The sequence below is a fragment of the Apium graveolens genome, chromosome 4 (genome assembly GCF_009905375.1).
Source record: "Apium graveolens cultivar Ventura chromosome 4, ASM990537v1, whole genome shotgun sequence".
Taxonomy (NCBI): Eukaryota; Viridiplantae; Streptophyta; class Magnoliopsida; order Apiales; family Apiaceae; genus Apium; species Apium graveolens.
In genome coordinates this window covers 130,548,017-130,569,481 of record NC_133650.1, presented here as the reverse complement: position 1 = coordinate 130,569,481, position 21,465 = coordinate 130,548,017, and the positions used below count along the sequence as shown (strand labels likewise).

The following is a 21,465-nucleotide window of genomic DNA, read 5'->3' as shown; positions in this document are numbered from 1 at the left end:
AGTTGATAATCTGCAAGTATTATTTTTAGTGATTCTCACACAAATTTTGTTTTTAAAATTAGTCTTATAAATTTTTAACTTGTATTTTATCATTATAAGATAATATTATATATCAATTTAAATAATTAACTAATATTATAAAACTATAAAGTTGATTAAAACTAATAAAAGAAATCGAATAAATTCTTTATACCGGTAGAAATTCAAGTTTACTATATTTTTAATAGCGTATTTCCCCATAAATATGATATTATTGTTAATTTAGTAGGTAAAGATTTTAAATAGATAAACCGCCTTTGCATTTTTATTAGCCTTAAATTATGAAGTTGAATAGAATTTGTTTATACCTTTACAAGCACAACATATATCAATACACATCAAAATATTTTCAAATTTTAAAGAATGGTAAATTATTTAGTTAATCGTAAAAAATGATTTTATTTTCCTAATAATACTATATTTAAGTAATTAAGGTGAAGTAATTTGTAAATGAAGAATAAATATTTTAATAGAAAGTAAATTGTATAACAAAATAATTATTATTCTTTTAATATAAATGTTTAGTCCATAAACTGTTAAGTATTAAGAATAACTAAAATATGTACAGTTATTAAATCTTTTTCAATTCATACAATTTTATTTTGTTTTAAGATATTTTTTTTATAAATATATCTTCATTACATTTAAAGTTTATTAAATTATAGAGTTTTTACAATTATCATTTTATCATAACTTAAAATCTCTAAATTCGGTAGAGGTATACTGTTGCAATAATAAGGATAGTAGTATAAACAAAGAACATTATAGCTTTAGTATATTTTAACATAATATTTTTAAAATATTATTTTTTAATTAAGTTGATAAGTTTCAAGTATTATTTGCAACAGTTATGTTTTTAAAATTAGTCTTATAAATTTTTAATCATCTATTTTTTAAAAAATAAATTCCTTACAATTTTATATTTTCGGTTAAGTTGTGATTAAACGTATTTAACCGATTAATTGTAAAAAAAACAATGCAGAGAAACTGAATGTTACTTATTATTAATCTAAGGTATAATTGTTATTCTGGTGTATATATGGTATTTTTTTAATTTTTTAAAAAATTATATTTTCAACTTAAGTAATTATTTGTTTTAATTTTATTTTTGTAGAAAACATATTTATTAGCAGTTAGCTATTTTTTAAATATAAATCAAGGGGTTTGAATTAGTTTTGGTTATTTAAAAGAAAAATTATATGATTAGTTCACGTAATTTTGTTATCTTAATTTTACTAATTTATAGAGCCCGTGTTATATCTATTTGTATTAAGTTTGTTTTTTAATTATAAATTATATTATTAACAAGATCAATAATACATATGCTTAATTATTAATTTAAATCAGATCAATTATTATTTGTTGACATATTACTATGCATGATTACTAAGCATTCCCACTAAATATCTTTTTAACCACTATGTAGTCCATATTCATCTAATATTAAAGATTATTACATGCATGAGATACAAATCAAAGATTTTACAAGAACACTATATGTATAGGATACAAAACTTGAGAATTACATGAATTTGAGCAAGTAATGTTCTTAAATTCCATATAACATTAATCGATTAAGTTAAGGTGTGTATACTTTAAAACTCTATCAATCAAACAATATAATCTCAAGTTCTAACACCATATATATATTGTATGAAAGCAAGATAAACTATATAGACAAAGAATCGATTCATACCTGCATTGTAGAGAAAGAGTTTGATTCTACCGAGAGTGGTGTCTTCTTGGTAAAAAGAACTTACTTTTTGCTTGAAGAAGTTGAGAATCTCAAACTCACGATAGTTTTACTATCTGGGCTTCTTTTAAGACAGGACTTTGATTTTACGTGGGTTTCTTTTAAGACAGCATATCTCAAAGTCAACTTATTTAGATCGTTTGGGTTTTTTAATTCTTTTAATATTTTCTCCTTTTTTATAATTTTTTAAAACAACGATTTTTACAAAATAGTGTTATATATTATGTTTTAATATATGTGGGTTTTTGTATTATTTTGATTTTAAAATAAAATATTGCAATAAATTGTATGTTATGCAATATTTACTGGATTTTTTTAAAAACTATTTAATTAAAATAATATTTACTCAGTTTTGTTGTACAAATTATTAAAATATTGACCACTAAAAACGTAAAAGAGAAATGTTAAAATATGAGTTAAGAGACTTTTAATTGGTTAAAATGTGAGAGAAAGAAAAATAAAATAAAATACTGAGATTTAAAGTTAAACTATAATATCCATTTTATATTTCAAAATAAACGGAACCTAAATAACTGTAATAAATAAATTAAATTTATAAAAGTTACAAACTTCGAGAAAAAATTCAAAATTTAAGAAATTTGCAGCGGCTCTTAGCGCAGACAAAAAGTCCTAGTGATTTGAAAGGGCAGTTGAAGTGGTACATCTCTAAAAACAAATTTCGTTGTGCATAAAAAGAACTTACAAAACTGAAAAGAAATTAACATGGATTAACAAGACATTATGTAAGATCAACAGTCACGAGAAGATAACGGAAGAAAATAATGGCATGTTAAAGTTTGTATATGAAGATTTTCCGAAAATATTGCAATCATATGTATACCTTCTGTCCCTTGATTTTGATGGAGTCAAATTAGCTAAAATTTGACCGAAATATATTAATATATTTTAATTAAATAAATAAAATGAATTATACTATTAAAGAATGTTTTTAACTTACTTTAATATAATATTTTAATTTCTTTTAAATAATATAATAATAATATTTAATTTTTAGTGAAAAATTGGTGAAATTGACTTATATAAAATAAATTTTGACAAGTAAAAATTGAGGTGAGGTAGTATACAGGATGCCAACTAAATTCCATAACAATTTAAAACTGTCACATTAACTAGAACCGTGATCCACGGTTACAAAGGTTGAGAAAGAAAACTACAAAAGGCTCCGCATTTAAGTTCCTAACCGAGAAAGAATGATCATAAGTTCCTGACGGAGAAAGATGATGACGGACTGATCTTTCTGACAAGGACATGCGCACCATGCTGAGGCTGCACCATGACCAGCATCATTGGAGCATGAACATATGATGGTGAAACCGTGAAGGATAACTGCTTAATTATGGTGGCCAGGATGATTTTAGCTTCAGCCATTGCCAAATTTCGGCCAATACAAATTCTGCCGCCTAACCCAAATGGAAAGTAAGCACCCAAATGCTTCGGAGGTTCAACAAACCTTGCAGGATTAAACTCGTTGGCGTCCGGTCCCCATATCTCTGTGTCATGATGGACAACAGTTTGTGGCATGTACAGTTCTGTTTTAGCAGGGATGTTCAAGTTGCCAACTTTAATATTCTTCATAGCCTTCCTCGTGATAATGTTATCAGGGGGATAAAGTCTAAGTGTTTCTTTGATTATCATGTCAACCTGTCAATAAGAAATGGAAAGTTACGGTTTATATCGTGAAAAAATGATACGGACTGATATGGGAAAGTCGTTAACAAGATTCATCCACCATATTCGATTTCAAACCAATATATCAAGATATCATGCCATGCAGTTCTTATAGTTATAGCATATGTTTAACTATCTTGTATAATTACTTTCTAGGAATAATAGCATATTTAAACATGATGTGTGTCAGGATTTATGATGATTTATTTGTGATATATAGATTGTAACACAACAGAATAAAAGAGTCCAGATAATGCAGATGGTTCAGACTTTCCAGGTTAATCTTTCATGAATTATTCAAATGTTTTCAAACAAAATAATTTTTCAACATTATTTTATCCGTTTGTTTGAACAACAAATCTGTTAGACATTGTCTATAGATACAACTCATCACGTTATATTCTTCATCTGAAACATCATTCATGTTCTCTATTCATTCGTTCTAATATCCAGTCGAACAAGATCTAGTTTGAGTTATAATTCATATTCTTATTACTTGTAATCGTGTATTCATATCAACTTGTGCCCAGTTGTGGCAATGCTTGATTTCAAAGGATAGCAAAGGTAGTCAGAGGGTTAAGGTATAGCAAGTGTGCTAGGTAGCAAGGTTTGCTAGGGAAAGAATTTCTATCAGTGCTATCCATTTGTAATCAAGGAAAAAATTGTAAGTTCTTTTATTGAAGTTGATATAATAGATTTTCTATGCTAGTTGGCATAAGAACTTGGATGTAGGCCATAGAATAAGATTAAGGGCCGAACCAAGTGAAAACTCCTGGGTTTTTTATAATGTTCAATTTTCATATTACTACATTTATATTTCAGCGTTTTACGTTTTTCCGTTAATTGAGACTGTCTCATTGTCTGTCTCATTTGTCTCATTCGGTCTGTCCCATTTATATAAGAGACTGTCCCATTTGTCATATCATTTAGATAATTGTTATATTGTTTAGGCCTTTGAATTTCAAGGCCAATGACAAACCATTGATTTATCAAGAACCATAGACAAAATTGGCAAACATTTTACTTACAATCTTTAACTCTGGCAAGTTTTCTGCAGTTAGATGCTCATTTCCTTTGCATACTTGAAGAACTTCTTCACGGGCTTTTTCTTGCCATTCTTGATCTTGTGCTAAAAGAAGAATTGCCCAAGTCAAAGTATTTGCTGTTGCTTCCCACCCGAAGAAAAATGTCTTGCACTCGTCAATGACTTCCTCAATATCCAGTTCCCCTCTAAGTTTATTCCTGTTACCACTAGACATTAATTCACCTAAGAATCCCTTTGAATCTTCGCTTGTAATTCTACATGTGTCGATAAGCATCCTCATTGATTCTCTGGTTTCCTTCGCTAATTTCCATCTCAGTTTGTTATATTTAGAAGGAAACAACCTGAATGTGAAGTCATATTTGAATGCCCAGACAATTTAAAAACGAGCTTAATATTTATGTAAATAGAATTAAAGAAAATGGTTCGATTAAGGTTGTTTTTTTAGATCACCTGAATCCAGGAATGTAAACATTCTGCAAGGCCTTGTAGCTAAGGAACTTCTGTTGTTGTTGCAATTCAAAGATGCGCATCCCCTTTCGGAAATTACTCCCGAAAGCTGTTCTTGATGAAACTTCACCAGCTAAGTTATAGAATTCTTTGTGAACATCCATTTCAAATTCGTCCCTTTCTCCTATTAGTTCTCCCCACTTATCCAGCATCTCTGTGACACTAGCTATCATCTCTGGCACCCAGGCCTGTAAAACATAATTTATAGCTATTAAAAATTTATTATGATAAAAAAAGTGCACAAACAGGGAGAGATCTAAGGTTTCATATAGAGCAGAGGGACACCGTGCACAACATGTTACAGTGTAGCATACTATTAGATACCCGTTTTTTGTCAAAAAGTTATAAATTGACATTTTAGATGTTACAGATGCACAAAAAATTTAAAGGATGAAAATATTTTAGTTTAACAAAAACATTAGTTATTCATTAATAAAAAATATTACATGCTACAAATGCACAGAAGAGTTAAACGATAAATAAAGAAAAACGACAGTAATAGTGTGACAAACCTTCACTTTCTCCAGGTTGAATGCTGGGGTTGCTATCTTTCGGTGAGCAGCCCATTTGTGACCCATCAACCCAGGAAGTCCGTCACCGATGAGCGGCTTAGCCAAGGGATTGAAACTATCCCTATCAATATTATCTATCGTTCCTAGTAAGATCTCTTTGATCATATCTGGATCTACCAGAACCAGCCTTGGAGTCACCCCGAACCAACACAAAAAATTCTTCCCATACTTGGCTGACCATCGATAATAATCTGGCAATACACGGTGCACAATATCATGTTTAAAAGGAATTGACTTTGACAAGGCTTCGTCTGTCATTCGTATCATTTCTGCTGTGTTTCCAAAATATGAACCACAGTTTGGGCCCTTTATTCCTTGTTTTCTGAAAATTTGTTGAATTCTGCATGGAACCCATATTACTGAGTACAGAAATTTTAAGCTTGCAAGAACTGTCAAGATCATAACAAAGAAAAAGGCCATGTGTATAAATGTAGCAAGGAAATGGGAGATATGTGCTTGAAGAAACTAGCATCTCTCGGCTACACCAATATATATAAATTAGCTTGGTCACCTTGTATTCTATCTGGATATTAAAAAAGATTCGAGATTGTGAAATTTTCTTATCTAATTAAAATATAAAAATTTATTAAAATCCAGATAATAATATTATATCTCACTTTAATACTCTTATTAAATGTAGTTGCATACTTTTTCAAAAAAAAAAAATCTTCTAAATAAAAATATAATGTTCAAATTTGTATACAAAAAAGAAATTTTAAAAATGAATTCAGGAACTATACTTTATAGTTATCTTTAAATGCGTGTCAAGCATGTAAAAAACAATATAAAAAAATGAGAAGGACGGAGTTAGTATATTTTACAGCTATACTAATTAAGATCTGGATGTTTTTGAAATCTCCTATATATTCAATCTGATTTTTTTAAAAAAAAATCTAATTTGAATTTTAGAAATTTAAAAGAATCTTGTGGATAACAAAATCTTAATTATCTACCCATTAAATACTCTTATGTACTCCTATACTATATTATTAAGATCGGGATATTTTTGACTTCATACTTGAATATTGTATTCAATTTGAATATAAAAAGTACTCGCTTTCTTCCATTTCATTTGTCCAGTTTTAATAATTTTTAACGAAATTTAAAATGCGTTGACCGCATCATTTCATTGATATTTTTTCTGAAATTTTATTTTTGTGAATAAAAATTTAAAATTAGAATTTTTGATTTCAAACTTAAACGTATTCAATTTAAATGTAAAAAGTATGTTATAATACCGTAGACGGATTTTAAGAATATTTTCCTTTTTTATCGTAGGTATATATGCATTATATATTTGGATTGTAAATATAATGACTCGTATTTTTATATTATTAAAAGTGTAATTATTTAATAATTAAATAAATAAAATATGTGTATAGGTTCTGCTTTATTAATTATTTCAGAAGTTTTTCGGATTAAACTCACCCGCACGTTTATTCGTTAAAACATTAAATGCAGGTATGTCGTGCGTTTGAAAAATGCTTTAAAAATTATGAAAATTTTATTTTATAAGTTTTTAAATATCCTGATAATTTTAAAATTATTTTAGTAATTTTTCAAATTATTTTCACTGTGCATTTATTCGTTAAAAATCGAAACGCGGAATAAAATTTGGGCTCAAAAGAGGGTACGTGTCAAGTTAGTGGACATGTGTTTCACTCTCAAATAAATATTAATACGTGGCAGCGTCACAGAGGTTAGTAAATATTAATAATAATAAATAAATAAAAGAACACCACCGCACCACCGCCTTCTCTGTACAATCTCTCGAGCTCATCTCTCTTTTCTCTCTGATCAGTCTCTCTCACTCTCTTCTTCCTTTTCTCTGTGTTTCTCCCTCTCCTTTTTTATTTCATCCCGTACTTCTTTTTCCCCATGTGTTGTGCCGCCTGTAGCTGTTCGGTAAGTGCCGCCTGGTTGATTCATTTTCCGGCCGTGATTTCTCTGGCCATCCGCGCGTGTATTGTGTGTATTTGCTGTGTATACATACGTGTACGTATAGCTGGGTGTTGATATTCGGTGTTCTTGGTTTTGAATGTTTTCCGGCCACCTGTTGTCGTGCTGATGTTCCGTTTGTGTGCGGTATTAATTCGAATTTTCTTGAATTTTTCAGGAAATTATTTGATTAATATTTATGAAATAAATGATAATTTCGTGCAGGAAATTATTAAAAATAATCGGTGAAATTCGTGATTGGAAACCCGATTCGGGTACCTACGAATTTTGCCGCCATCGAGGCTCATCGTCGACGGCGGATCATAATGAATTATTCTGAGTCCTAAAATTTTAAAATATTAATTTAGTTCGTAAAGTTATTTTCAAAACAAGGAATATTTATTTTGTATTTAAAGATTGTATCGAGGTTTTGGTTGCGTGATTGATTTGTTTGAGATTATGACGTCGATTATGTTTCGACGGGTAGGCCGATAAACAGAGCAGACGCTGCCCGATTTTTGGAAAATTAAAATTGAAAATACGGGGATGTATCCTGTGATTATCTGGATTACCAGTCGAACGTATATAATTATATAATTATAAATAAGTATTTTACGGAACCTACTTGCGTGTCGTGATAAAATATTTTGTAATATAACTGATAACCCTGTTTTCCCGTAGCGACGGATATATATATATTTTCTAAAAATGATTACGAAACTGAGTCTTGAGTATATGAACCCTAGTTGTTACGTGTATTATAATAATATGTATAACTACGAGTTGGGATTTGATATCGTTCGGGTAGAATTCATAACGAGGATATGTCAAGCATAACTAGTTGTCTCATATAGAGTATTTTGACTCTGTAGGTTCTAGTCGGAAGACCCGAGAGTTGACGTCGGACTAATGATAGCCTAGTGATCAGTTGATAAGCTCAAAAAAGTGCCAATAGAAGGACCTGAGTGTTGCAGTCGGATCCAGGATAGTCTAGTGGTTAGACGCTAAAGGCTGAGCGTCCAAGTCGGTCCAAAGTCAACCGGTAATAGTTGTAAAGCTCTACAAGGCAAGTACCCCTGACCATTCTTTTATGGTTCAGTATATTTGAATAAACTGTTGTTTTATTATCGAATAGGAATAGAAACGTTTTAAGTTACGTATCCCCTGTAGTTGTAGTTAATTATTTTATATTTGTTTTGGGGAAAAATAACTTCAAAAAGGTACCTATCTCCAAATGAAAATGATTTGTGAAACCATTTTACGTGTGTTGTTGAATGAACAATTTTAAACTGAGATAGGTACTAGTGATTTGAAAACTGGATAAAAACGATCAGATATTGGATACACTAGAGTGGCCTATTGAGGTTCCGTAAGCGGCTAACTCGGTTGTGCGCACTACTAAACCGATTAGCCCAGCAGGTCAGAGACCTAGCTAGTCTCCGAGTTCCAGAACAGGTTTATGGGATGGAAGATGGAGTCGTTTGGTGTTGATAGCCTGATCAGCTTTCTTCACATGTCCAATACATATCTGATTTGGTTTTATGATTCTCATAACGGAACAAGTGGTTTATACAGTTGAGTTAAAAATGTGAATAGCATGCTAAAATTGGACTCTGGTATTTACACACAGCACACGACTAATGTTATTGTTTTACTGAACATGCTAGTTTTTAATATCCAGCTTATACATGTTTTACCTGTTGTGTAACAATTTATGATTTATGTTCCTCTCAATGTTTTCATAAACTGTTTACTTGTTATTCATATATTGGTACTGCTGAAAAAATTGATTGCTCACCCTTGCAAAATGTTTTGTATATGTATATTTCAGATGCCTAGGAGACCGTTCTGTTGTTGTCAGGGCAGAGTTCTAGTTCCTTCCATACCAGGTTCCTCTTAGGTAGTTATATCAGACCAGAGGTGGTCTGTTGAATTGTTGTATTAAGTTAGTTTTGTCAGACTTGTTAAATAAGTTTGATTGTAATAGTTATGTAATCTAAATCATACTTAAACCTGGAAAAGATTTTGGGAAGGAGGGGGTCATGTTTATGTAGTAATATTGGTTTGGATTATATTATGTTTCTTGTTATTATTGTTCATGACATCAACTCCTGACCCCGGGGTTGAGGCCGTCACAGTTGATATCAGAGCTACAGGTTTGAGTCCTTGATTTAGGTTAGGAATAGAGTCGAAAGGGAGTAGGAAATTATATTCAATAGTTTGAGTCAGCAACTGATTAGAGGAGCGAGTCTAAGAGTCCAGTCAAGGGTTTCGAAGGCGTAACCCTGACATCTATTGAGGTTTTGCTGGAACTGCCCTAACTTTTAGTGTGTCTCCTTCGTATATGTGTATTATTGGTAATGTTCGATAGAGGTTTTAAGTTCTTCCTCTCGAGAGAACGAGTCTGATCATGAGAGTTCAGATTTTTCTCGGACCCTCGGTGTCTTGATTGGAGAACGATCAGTGCCAGACCCACCTGTCACTTATTCCATGCTTAGCGATGTTGCTGGACCGAGTGTGCGACCTCGGTGAGTTCAGATAGTATGTTATGATAGTAGTCAGCGGCTGCTATGATAACCAAGTTTTGTGAAGTATGTGGATTAATATCGTTGTTATATGTATGTGGATTAGTATCGTTGTTATATCTTGAACCCTTATACGCATTTCTTGAGACACATTATGTTTTCCAGAATAATTGTTTACCATCTAATAAGTTGCTTATTTTCCGTAAGAAATTCAAAACTCGAAATAAGCAACTCAAGGTTGTGTTGATTCATCATGATCCAGATTCTCCTCCCTACATATAAATTTTCTATTTAAATATTATTTCTTACCTCAGTAATTCTATCGAATGATTGGGGCAGACAATGCATATTATTTGACTATTTGTCTCTGTGACAAAGGGTCTGGTGGGACGCCACCGAATTATGTGTTATAAATATATGGTACTAAGACTGGCCATCTTATGTACTTATATGGTTGTTCTCAGTCATATTGATATATTCTTCACTTTTCTTTCCTTTGTAATTGATCCATTGACTTCAAAATTTCATTTGATATTCCATGGCAATGAATTCCCTCAGTAACCTCTACAGTTAGACAATTCTAGTTATCAAAAGTAAACAAAGGTTGACTGTCAGGAGGAATAAAGGTTCTATATCAGGTTGCTATTATGAAAATAAAGATAGCAGAGAGGATTCAGGATCCAATGGCGAAGGTTGCAGCCTTTAAAAAAGTTAATTCAGTGGTGGACGAGTCATTTGCAGGTGATAGGAAATCGCCTTTAGAAGGATGGTTGGTTGAAACTCAGACTAGTGTGCCGAAAGGGTCAAGAATTCCTTAAGTTTACTTCGATTCACTAGTATGCTCTATGTAGTTTGTGGCAGATATAGTCATCCCAGTTTTGTTGTATATCAGATTAGTTTAGTTGTTTTAATTTTAATTACTGGAGCATGGTTAAGAGAAATGGAGAAAGCTTTCAACCTCGTCCAAGTGAGTGATAATTCTAAGACCGATTAGGCAAGCTATTCTTGAGAAATGAAGCAAATTACTGGTGGGAGTCAACCAGGGCATCAGAAGAAGAAATTCCTGTTATATGGGCTAAGTTTACGGAGTTAGCTAGGTTTATGCCAGACTATGTAAATTCTGAAGCTCAGAAAACAAAGAGGTTTCAATATGGATTGAAACCAGAAATTCGGAGTTGAATTATAATTTTACAACTGAAGATCTATACCTCGATAGTTCAGGTAGCCATGATAATAGAGAGTGATCAGAAGTTAGCCGTTAGAGAAAAAGATGATAAGAAGCGAAAAATAGATGATATGGAAAAAAAACAAGATCATAAGGGGATCCATTCTAAAGCTTTAGAAAAAGTTTGGAAGGAATAAAGGTAAGGGATTTGAAAGACAAAACCTTTCTCAGAACAAGTTTAGTAACACCTTAACCAGTTCTAATCGAGTAAAGTCGATCAGGCCACCAATATCAGAGTGTAAACAATGTGGTAAAAGGCATGGTGGAGTGTGCAAGGCTAATGTTGAATGCTTTAAGTGTGGACAGAAAGGACACTAGTGTCGGAGTGTAAAGTGGAAAATCCAGGAGTCACCTGTTATAATTGTGGCAAGGTAGGACATATTTCCAAGAACTGTAGAAGTGTTTCCCAAGATGGCATGAGAGGTAGTACATCAAAAGACCCAATATCTAGTACACCCAATGCTAGGACTTTTAAGATGACTAAAAGGTCAGCGGCTCAAGACCCTGATGTGGAAGCAGGTACACTCTTCCTTAATTTCATATCATCTTTTAAAGTATTGATCGACCCTGGAGTATCTAAGATATTTATATATGTAGGTAGAAAGGATTTAATGTTGGGATATTTAAATGAACTCTTAATTATAAGTGGCTAATCAAGATAAAGTACCAGTAAATCATTCCTGCCCTAGATGCCCTATAGAAATCATAGGACATTCTTTTTCGAAAGACTTAATACCTTTTGAGTTAGGAGAAATTGGGTGTTCCATCATTAGGCAAATATTAATTTCCAGGAGAAGCAAATTGTAATGTTTATGGAAGCCAATGTTAAGCTAAGTTTTCGAGGGCATAAACAAGATAAGAAGTTCTTTCGATCATGTGAGCAAAGGAGTTATTAAGACAAGAATATAAGGTATATATAGCACATATAGTGGATAATAAGAACAAAGCACCTAATTTGGAAGAAGTTCCGGTGGTAAATGAATTTCCAGAAGTCTTTCCAAATAAATTACTAGGACTACCCCTACACCGTGAGATGGGAGTTTCCATTGATTTAGTACCCGAAGTTGAACCAGATCAAGAGCTCCGTACTATATAGCTCCAATTGGAAAGAAGGGATTGGCTCAGCAACTCCAGGAATTGTTGGACAAATAAGTGATTAGACCAGATGTATCCTAGGGGGATGCCCCAGTGTTGTTTTTGGCAAAGAAGGATAAGAATATGAGGTTATGTATTAATTATCAAAAATTTAAGGAACATAGTGTACAAGAAGTACTTGTATAAATGTAATTGTATTTATTGATAATATCCTCATCCACTCAAGGACTAAGGAAGACCAGGCCGAACACCTGGAAATTTCCCTACAAAGGTTGAGAAAGCAGCAACTGTATTCTAAGTTTTTAAAGTATGAATTCTGGTTAGATTTGATTAAGGACTACGATTGTTCTTTTAATTACCACCCAGGAAAAGCCAATATAGTGGCAGATGCCTTGAACAGAAAGGAAAGATTGAATGCGATTAGGATTGCTGAAGAATTAACAAGGGAATTGGAGAAGTTAGAAATTGAAGTTCGAGTGCCAGGAGGTAATAAGGAAAAATTGTATGAGATCACTTTTCAAGAAGAATTGATGAGAGGAATCAAGAAGTGCCAAAAAGAGGTCATGAATCAAGGATTGTACAGTTTGACTGGAGAAGAAATTTGTACTCAAAGGGATAGCAAAGGTATGTTTAGGTTTTCCTCGAGAATATGAATTCCCAATGTGACTGAGCTGAAGAATGAGATTCTGCGAGAATCCCATAATTCCAAGAAAGCACTAAGATGTACCAGGATTTGAAGCAGAACTTTTGATGACCAGGAATGAAAAAGGAAATTGCCGATTGAGTGAGTAAATATCACACCTGCCAAATGGTAAAAGTGGAACATCAAAGACCAAGTGGGTTGTTATAACCCTTAAAAATTCCACAGTGGAAATGAGAAGAAATTGCGATGGATTTTGTAGTAGGACTACCAAGGATGAAATCGAATTATGATGTTATTTGGGTAATTGTTGATAGGTTGACGAATTCTGCATATTTCCTCCCAATTAACGAAAGATACCCTTTGGATAAGCTAGTGAAGTTGTACTTGAATGAATTTGTGACCAAATATTGAGTACCTGTTTCGATTATATCAGACCGAGACCCAAGGTTTAACCCGAGGTTTTGGACAAAATTCTAGGAATGTTTAGGAACTAAGTAAAGATAAATACCACCTATCATCCTCAGACGAATGGTCAAAATGGAAGAACAATTTAGACGATAGAAGATATGTTGAGAGTATGTGCTTTGGATTTTAGAGGAAACTAGGATGATAATCTACCATTGATTGAGTTTTCCTATAACAATATTTATCATCCCAGTATAGGAATGCCACCCTTTGAAGCCTTGTATGGACATAAGAGTAGGTCTCCACTTTATTGGAATGAAATGAGAGAAAAGAAGTTGTTAAGTCCTGAGTTAGTGCAGCAAACCAAAGACGTAGTGGTGTTGATTCAGAAAAGATTAGAAGCAGTTCAGGATAGACAGAGAAAGAATGCGAACTTGTATCGAAAGGAATTGGATACATACATAGGGTCGTTAGTACTGTTGGAAATGTCACCTTAGAAAGGATTGGCTAGATTTGAATAGAAAGACAAGTTGAGGCCTAGATATATCGGGTTGCTCAAGGTATTGGGAAAGGTAGGTAAAGTTGCCTATGAGTTAGCACCGCCGCCGCAGCTGCAGCATATTCAAAATATGTTCCACACATCTTTACTGAAGCGGTATATTCCTGATTCGAGCCAAGTCATTAAGTATGAGCCAATCGAGCTTCAACCAGATTTGTCCTATGTCGAGCGACCAATCCAGATTATAGACTTTAAAGAGCGAGTCCTTAGAAATAAGTCGATTCCTATATTAGAAATACTCTGGAGAAATCCCCGAGTAAAAGAGACTACTTGAGAATTAGAGTCAGATATGCTTGACAAATATACTCACTTGTTTAATTAATTAAGATTCTGAGGACAAAATCTTTTTAAGGGGAGAAGGATATAACGACTCATATTTTTGTGTTATTAAAAGTGTAAATATTGAATAATTAAATAAATAAAATATGTGAATAGGTTATGTCAGTTGTGTGTTGCTTTATTAATTATTTCAGAATTTTTTTGGATTAAACTCACCCACACATTTGTTCGTTAAATCATTAAATGCGGGTATGTCGTGCATTTCAAAAATGCTTTAAAAATTATGAAAATTTTATTTTATTACTTTTTAAATATTCTGATAATTTTAAAAGTATTTTAGTAATTTTTTGAGTTATTTTCACCGTGCGTTTGTTCGGTAAAACACGAAACGTGGAATAAAATTTGGGCTCAAAAGAGGGTATGTGTCAAGTTAGTGGACACGTGTTTCACTCTCAGATAAATATTAATACGTGGCAACATCTCAGAGGTTAGTAAATAATAATAATAAATAAATAAAAGAACACCACCGCACCACCGCCTTCTATGTACAATCTCTCGAGCTTATCTCTTTTTTCTCTCTGATCAGTCTCTCTCTCTTCTTCCTTTTCTCTCTGTTTCTCCCTCTCCTTCCTTATTACAACTTGTACTTATTTTTCCCCTTTGTTTTGCCACCTGTACCTATTCCGTAAGTGCCGCCTGGTTGATTCTTTTTTCGACCGTGATTTTTCTGGCCATCCGCGAGTGTATTGTGTGTATTTGCTGTGTATACATACGTGTATGTATAGCTGGGTGTTGATGTTCTGTGTTTTTGGTTATCCGGCCACATATTGTCGTGCTGTTGTTCTGTTTATGTGCGGTATTAATTAGAATTTTCTTGAATTTTTCAAGGAATTATTTGATTAATATTTATGAAATAAATGATAATTTCATGCGGGAAATTATTAAAAATAATCGGTGAAATTCGTGATTGGAAACCCGATTCGGGTACCTCCGAATTTTGCCGTCGTCGACGATGAGCCTCGGCGAGTCGACGGCGGGCCATGATGAATTATTTTGAGTCCTAAAATTTTAAAATATTAATTTATTTTATAAAGTTATTTTCAAATGAGGAATATTTATTTGGTATTTAAAGATTATATCGAGGTTTTGGTTGCATAATAGATTTGGTTGGGATTATGACGTCGATTATGTTTCAACGGGTAGGCCGATAAACATAGGAGATGTTGTCCGATTTTTGGAAAATTAAATTTGAAAATACGGGGACGTTTCCTGTGATTATCGGGATTACCAGTCGAACGTGTATACTTATATAATTATAAATAATTATTTTACGGAACTTACTTGCGTGTCGTGATAAAATATTTTGTAATATAACTGCTAACCCTATTTTCCCGTAGCGACGGATATATGTATTTTCTGAAAATGATTCAGAACCGAGTCTTGAGTACATGAACTATAACACCCAAGCCCACAACCGAATGCGTACCGGACCCAACAACCCACAACAGGTCAGTCTGAAAAAGCTAGCGATTTGGTACACATTGGTTGTTTACTTGTATCTATAAAGGTCTCAAACACTTTTATTCTTATCGATGTGGGATGTCACAAAGACTCCCTTTTATAAGTTTGACCTCCTCGTCGATCTCACAAATAAACATACGGAACCCGGGCAGTGTCTCTACACTTCTGACCGGGCAGAGCTCTAATACCATTTATAACACCCAATCCCATAACTGAATGTGTAACGGACCTAACAACCCACCACAGGTTAGTCCGAAAAAGCTAGTGATTCGGTACACATTGATTGTTTACTTGTATCTATAAATGTCTCAAACACTCTTATTCTTATCGATGTGGAATGTTACATGAACCCTAGTTGTTACATGTATTATAATAATTTGTATATCTACGAGTTGGGATTTGATATCGTTCGGGTAGAATTGATAGCGATGATATGTCAAGCATAACTGGTTGTCTCACATAGAGTATTTCGAATCTGTAGGTTCTAGTCAGAAGACACGAGAGTTGATGTCGGACTAATGATAGCCTAGTGATCAGTCGACGAGCTCAGCAAAGTTCCAATCAAAGGACCTGAGTGTTGAAGTCGAATCCAGGATAGTCTAGTGGTTAGACACTAAAGCCCGAGCGTCCAAGTCGGTCCAAAGTCAACCGGTAATAGTTGTAAAGCTCTGCAAAGCAAGTACCCCTGACCATTCTTTTATGGTTCAGTATATATGAGTAAACTGTTGATTTATTATCGAACAGGAACAGAAACGTTTTAAGTTACATATCCCCTGTAGTTATAATTAATTATTTTAAATCTGTTTTGGGGAAAAGTAACTTCGAAAAGGTACCTATCTCCAAATAAAAATGATTTGTGAAACCATTTTTACGTTTACTGTTGAATGAACGATTTTAAATTGAGATAGGTACAAGTGATTTGAAAACTGGATAAAAATGACCAGATATTGGATACATAGGGGCCAGAGTGGCCTGTTGAGGTTGCGTAATTGGCTAACTTGGTTGCGCGCACTACTAAATCGATTAGTCCAGCAGGTTAGAGACCTATCTAGTCTCTGAGTTTGATAAGTGGATTTTATATCTACTTGGAACTCTTCATTACAGGCTTAAGTTGGTATTTTGGACTCAAGATATTGGTATTTTTTATGTGTTTTTGTGTTATTGCATTAGAGGCACTAGTTGGATGAGGAAAGGAGCTTTACAATTATTTATGTTGATAAGAGATCAGATTTTGAAATCAAGACCATTCTCAAGTTGTAGAGAATCTCGTTAGCTTCGCATGGACTGTTGAATCGTCAAATTCCGATGAACAGAGCTCAAGTTATGTACAAAAGAAGAATTGCAGTAAAAAATCCAGAAGAGCTGCATGCCCGCGCCCCAAAAATCACCATTCCATCGCGCCCGCACCACTTACCGCGCGCCCGTGCGACCCTTTTGCCCCCAGAATCCTTTTTTGAGTGAAATTTGATGATTTTAAGAGTTCAGGTCCACCAGGGGCCTATATAAACCAATAAAAAGATGTTTTTAATAACAAGGAGTGAAGGGAGAGGAATTGAAAGACCTAGAGAGCACAAGAAGGCTACGGAGAAGAATAGTTTTGTATTCTTTAATATAGTTGATACTTTTCATGCTTGTTTTCGATTCGTCTTAAACCCTAGTACTTTTATATTGTTTATTATCATGTTTTAATTGGAACCCATGGTGACGATGAGTTCGATTATGAACTAATCGTTGTAATGGGGTTCTAACGGATTTATCTATGGATTTCAATAGTTAATTGTTTTATAATCTTTAGTGTGTGGTGATTTATGATTTCCTAGTTTGGTTGTGCTTATTAGTCTTTGATGCGTAGCTAATATCTAAGATTCTTTGTTAACCTCCATTGAAGCAACAGTGAATATAGAGGTTTAGAACTTGCCAAGCTAACATAGGTTTATGTATGAATTGACATTCATAATTCGTGGGTAATTTTAACCAACTTATTCACCCTATGTAATCACGATAGATAACTTGCTCTTCAACCGTTATGTTTTCAAATCTTATAGACATATAGGGTCTAAACGTAATTGGTGTCTGCTATCTTCTATCTTAATTATGGATGCTTAGTAGTATGGTATACGTACAACGAAAGTTGACATATACTAATTTCGTGTTATCTGATTAGTTGTCATCATCATCACATGCTAAGGTTAATGACATAACTTTGAATGAAGTATTTAATGAAGTTAGAATTCCATGTTTATTCTCATATAAGTAATTCAATCATAATTCTCTTAGTTAATGTTATTTAGTATAATCTCTTATTTAAATCAAAACTCAAATCATTACTTGTCTTAGCATTGAAAAATAATCGTACATTGTTGCATAAGTGCATAATCTAAAATTAACCTAAACCAGTCCCTGTGAGAACGAATTAATTTATATCTTATACTACTTGTGATCGCATACACTTGTGTGTATTTTCGCGTTAGAATTACAGCGAATAGGGTTTTGGCGCCGCTGCCGGGGACTCAGTGTTAAATTTTAGTTTATGTGCTTGACATCAGTGGTCGTTAAAGTTCACTAATCCAGATACTTTTACTTTCACGGTTTACTTGTTTATGTTTCAGGTACTCGAGAGAGCGTGTATGTGAACACGTTCTCAATCTCTTAAGGAAACTATTGAAGAAGTGGAAGAAGAAGTTCTTGAAGAAGTTGATAAAGTTGAAGAAGAAAGTGAAGAAGAAGAAGTAATCATTACAATGGGAGATCCAGCAGCAGCAACGAAAGCGTTGAAAGAGTATTCTCAACCAAAGATCATGGACATTCAATCGAGCATTGTCAGGCCAGCCATCACGGCTAATACCTTCGAGATCAAGCCTGGCACGATCTAGATGGTCCAGATCTCAGTCAGTTTGGGGGTGCTCCAACAGAAGATCCTACCATGCATATTAGGGACTTCATTGAGATTTATGACACTTTCAAGTTCAACAATATCTCTGAAGATGCTGTGAAATTGAGGCTTTTCTCATTATCTCTAAGGGATAATGCTAAGGGCTGGTTACACTCTCTACCATCTTGTTCAATTGCTACTTGGGTAAATCTTGCTCAAAAGTTTCTCACTAAATTCTCCCACATGGCAAAGATAGTTGCAATCAGGAATGCTCTTACTCAGTTTGCGCAGCAATCAGGGGAATCTCTATGTGAAGCTTGGGAGCGTTATAAGGAGATGCTGAGAAAGTGTCTGCATCATGGAATGCCCGACTGGATGGTGATAAATTATTTCTATAATGGTTTGGGAGCACAATCAAGACCGATGCTCGATGCAGCATCAAGTGGAGCTTTATGGGCTAAAAGCAATGAGGAAGCTTATGAGCTGATCGAGATGATGGCTGCGAATAAATATCAGAACCCAACCCAGAGAATGCCACAAGGCAAGGTAGCAGGAATTCTTGAGGTGGATACAGCTATGGCTATCACTGCTCAGCTAAAGGCGATAGCTATGAAAATCGATTCTCGGGCCAACTATGGAGTTAATCAGATAGCCAGTGTTTGTGAGTTGTGTGCAGGTGCGCATGCGACGAAGCATTATGTTATATCTTGTGAATCAGCTCAGTTTGTGAGCAACTTTCAGAGGCTGCAACAGCCATTTCCTGCCACGTACCATCCTAACAACCGTAATCATCCGAACTTCGGCTGGACCAACAATCAGAATGCAATGCAACAGCCGTACCAACAGTTTGGAAATATGCAATTCAATCCTCCTGGTTTCCAGCAACAGTTTGTACCAAGACATCAGTTTCAACCATAAGGGATGCAACAACAATCTCATGGAAGTGTCGGTTCATCTTCTAATGAAAAATATGAATTGGATAAATTGAGGTTTCTGTGCAAGAGCTAAGCAGTTTCTATCAAGACTCTGGAGAACCAAATAGTGCAAATTGTCAATGCACTATTGAGTCGACCTCAAGGAACTCATCCTAGTGATACAGAAGCTAATCCAGGCAAGATGGAAGTCAAAGAATAGATTAATACAATCACCTAGAGGTCTGGAAAGGTCGCAAACCCTCAAAATCATCAAGACGAAGATTCTGAAAAAAATCCAGAATGTAGGTGCGCCCGCGCCCATATCAAGCGCGCCTGCGCCCTTGCCAATTTTCAGAAAGTGAAAAAATTGCTGATACAGTTGTGAAAAAGGATGGCGAAGCGGAAATAAAGAAAAATTATACTAAAAACACTACTCCTAAGCAGAATACATGAGAGAAACAAGGCTACCCGCCTCCTCCATTTCCTAAAAGGCTTTAAAAGCATAAGTTCGACAAGTAGTTTGCCAAATTTTTGGAGTTTGCACATCAACATACCTTTTGCAGAAGCTCTAGAACATATGCCGAGATATGCTAAGTTCATGAAGGGTATTCTATCTCGGAAGTTGAAGCTTGAGGAGTTGAAAATCGTTGCTCTAACGGAAGAGTGCAGTGTTGTGCTGTAATAGAAATTGCCTCTGAAGCTTAAAGATCCTGGTAGCTTCACTATTCTTGCACTATTGGAAACTTGTCTTATGACAAGTGTTTATATGATTTCTGAGCTAGCATCAATATGATGCCCTTATCTGTCTTCAAGTAACTTGGTTTGCTTGAGCCAAAACTGACAAACATGTCCTTATAGTTGGTCGATCGGACCATCACTTATCCACGAGGTATAGTGGAGGATGTTTTGGTCAAGGTGGACAAACTCATCTTCCCTGCTAATTTTGTAATTCTGGATTTCGAGAAAGATGAGAAGATTCCCATCATCTTGGGAAGACCATTCTTGGCTACATGACGAACTATGATCAATGTGCAAAAAGGAGAGCTTATGATGAAGGTTCAAGATTAAAAGGTCACTTTTAATGTGTTCAAGGCAATAAAGTTACCCACATATAAAGAGGAGTTCTTTATAGTAGAGCAGGTCGACTCTGTCATAAATTCGGAGCTTGAGCAATTGCCAAAGTCAGATACCTTAGAGAGATCCTTAATAGGGGAATCAGTTATTGAAGATGAAGAAGGAGCAGAGCAACTGTAGGTTTTGAAAGCACCTTCGTGGAAGAGGAAGTTGGATATGCCATTCGATTCTCTTGGGTTAGCAGAGCTGAAAATTTCTCAAGAGCGTCTTGAGCCGTCTATTGAAGAAGCTCCCACACTTGGGCTCACACCGCTGCCGGATCATTTGAGTTCTGCATTTTTAGGTGCACCCCCTGACAAGGGGTTGGAATATATATGATAATCTAAAGGGTGACCGGCCGGTTCCTCCCGTGCTTACAAAGGGTCCCTCTCGTGCACCACAAATAGTTGATAGGTTTGGTCTTGGTCATGCGCAGTATAGAAGGTTGATTCGGCGTATTGAGACCATGCATGACATCCACCGATATTTTGCTGAAGATTTGACACATGCTCTCGGTACTGTTTTCCGAGACACTGGTGTCGAGGTTGATTGACCACCTGATCCTCCACCTGAAGAGGGTGATCCTCCCACTAACTAGGTATACCTTGTATCCTTATTATTACATTCAATGAGGACATTGAAAATTTTAAGTTTGGGGGTGATAATGTAAGGATTAGTAGTTTGTATGTGTCCATATAGATTCATATTACATGTGTATTTGTAGTTTATTTGTAATTCCATTCATATGTTTGCATGATTTGTTATTTAGGT

The 21,465-nt window shown here is 34.4% G+C and overlaps 1 protein-coding gene, 1 long non-coding RNA gene and 1 other non-coding gene across 3 annotated transcripts; 1 reads left to right on the top strand and 2 right to left on the bottom strand.

The window, feature by feature from the left end:
* Positions 1 to 3,007: 3,007 nt before the first annotated feature.
* Positions 3,008 to 6,025, bottom strand: LOC141718985 (cytochrome P450 734A1-like). Its single transcript, XM_074521362.1, has 4 exons — positions 5,546 to 6,025; positions 4,977 to 5,221; positions 4,510 to 4,867; positions 3,008 to 3,454 (listed from the first exon to the last, which is right to left on the bottom strand). Exons 1-4 carry the CDS (start codon positions 6,023 to 6,025, stop codon positions 3,008 to 3,010), a joined length of 1,530 nt encoding a protein of 509 aa, XP_074377463.1.
* A 1,314-nt stretch (positions 6,026 to 7,339) lies between these two features.
* LOC141716902 (uncharacterized) lies at positions 7,340 to 9,786 on the top strand. The gene is made up of 3 exons (XR_012573425.1): positions 7,340 to 7,510; positions 8,416 to 8,609; positions 9,375 to 9,786. It is a non-coding gene; the product is annotated as an uncharacterized LOC141716902 (long non-coding RNA).
* A 9,139-nt stretch (positions 9,787 to 18,925) lies between these two features.
* On the bottom strand, positions 18,926 to 19,032 carry LOC141723156 (small nucleolar RNA R71). Its single transcript, XR_012576146.1, has one exon. It is a non-coding gene; the product is annotated as a small nucleolar RNA R71 (small nucleolar RNA).
* Between the last annotated feature and the right edge of the window lie 2,433 nt (positions 19,033 to 21,465).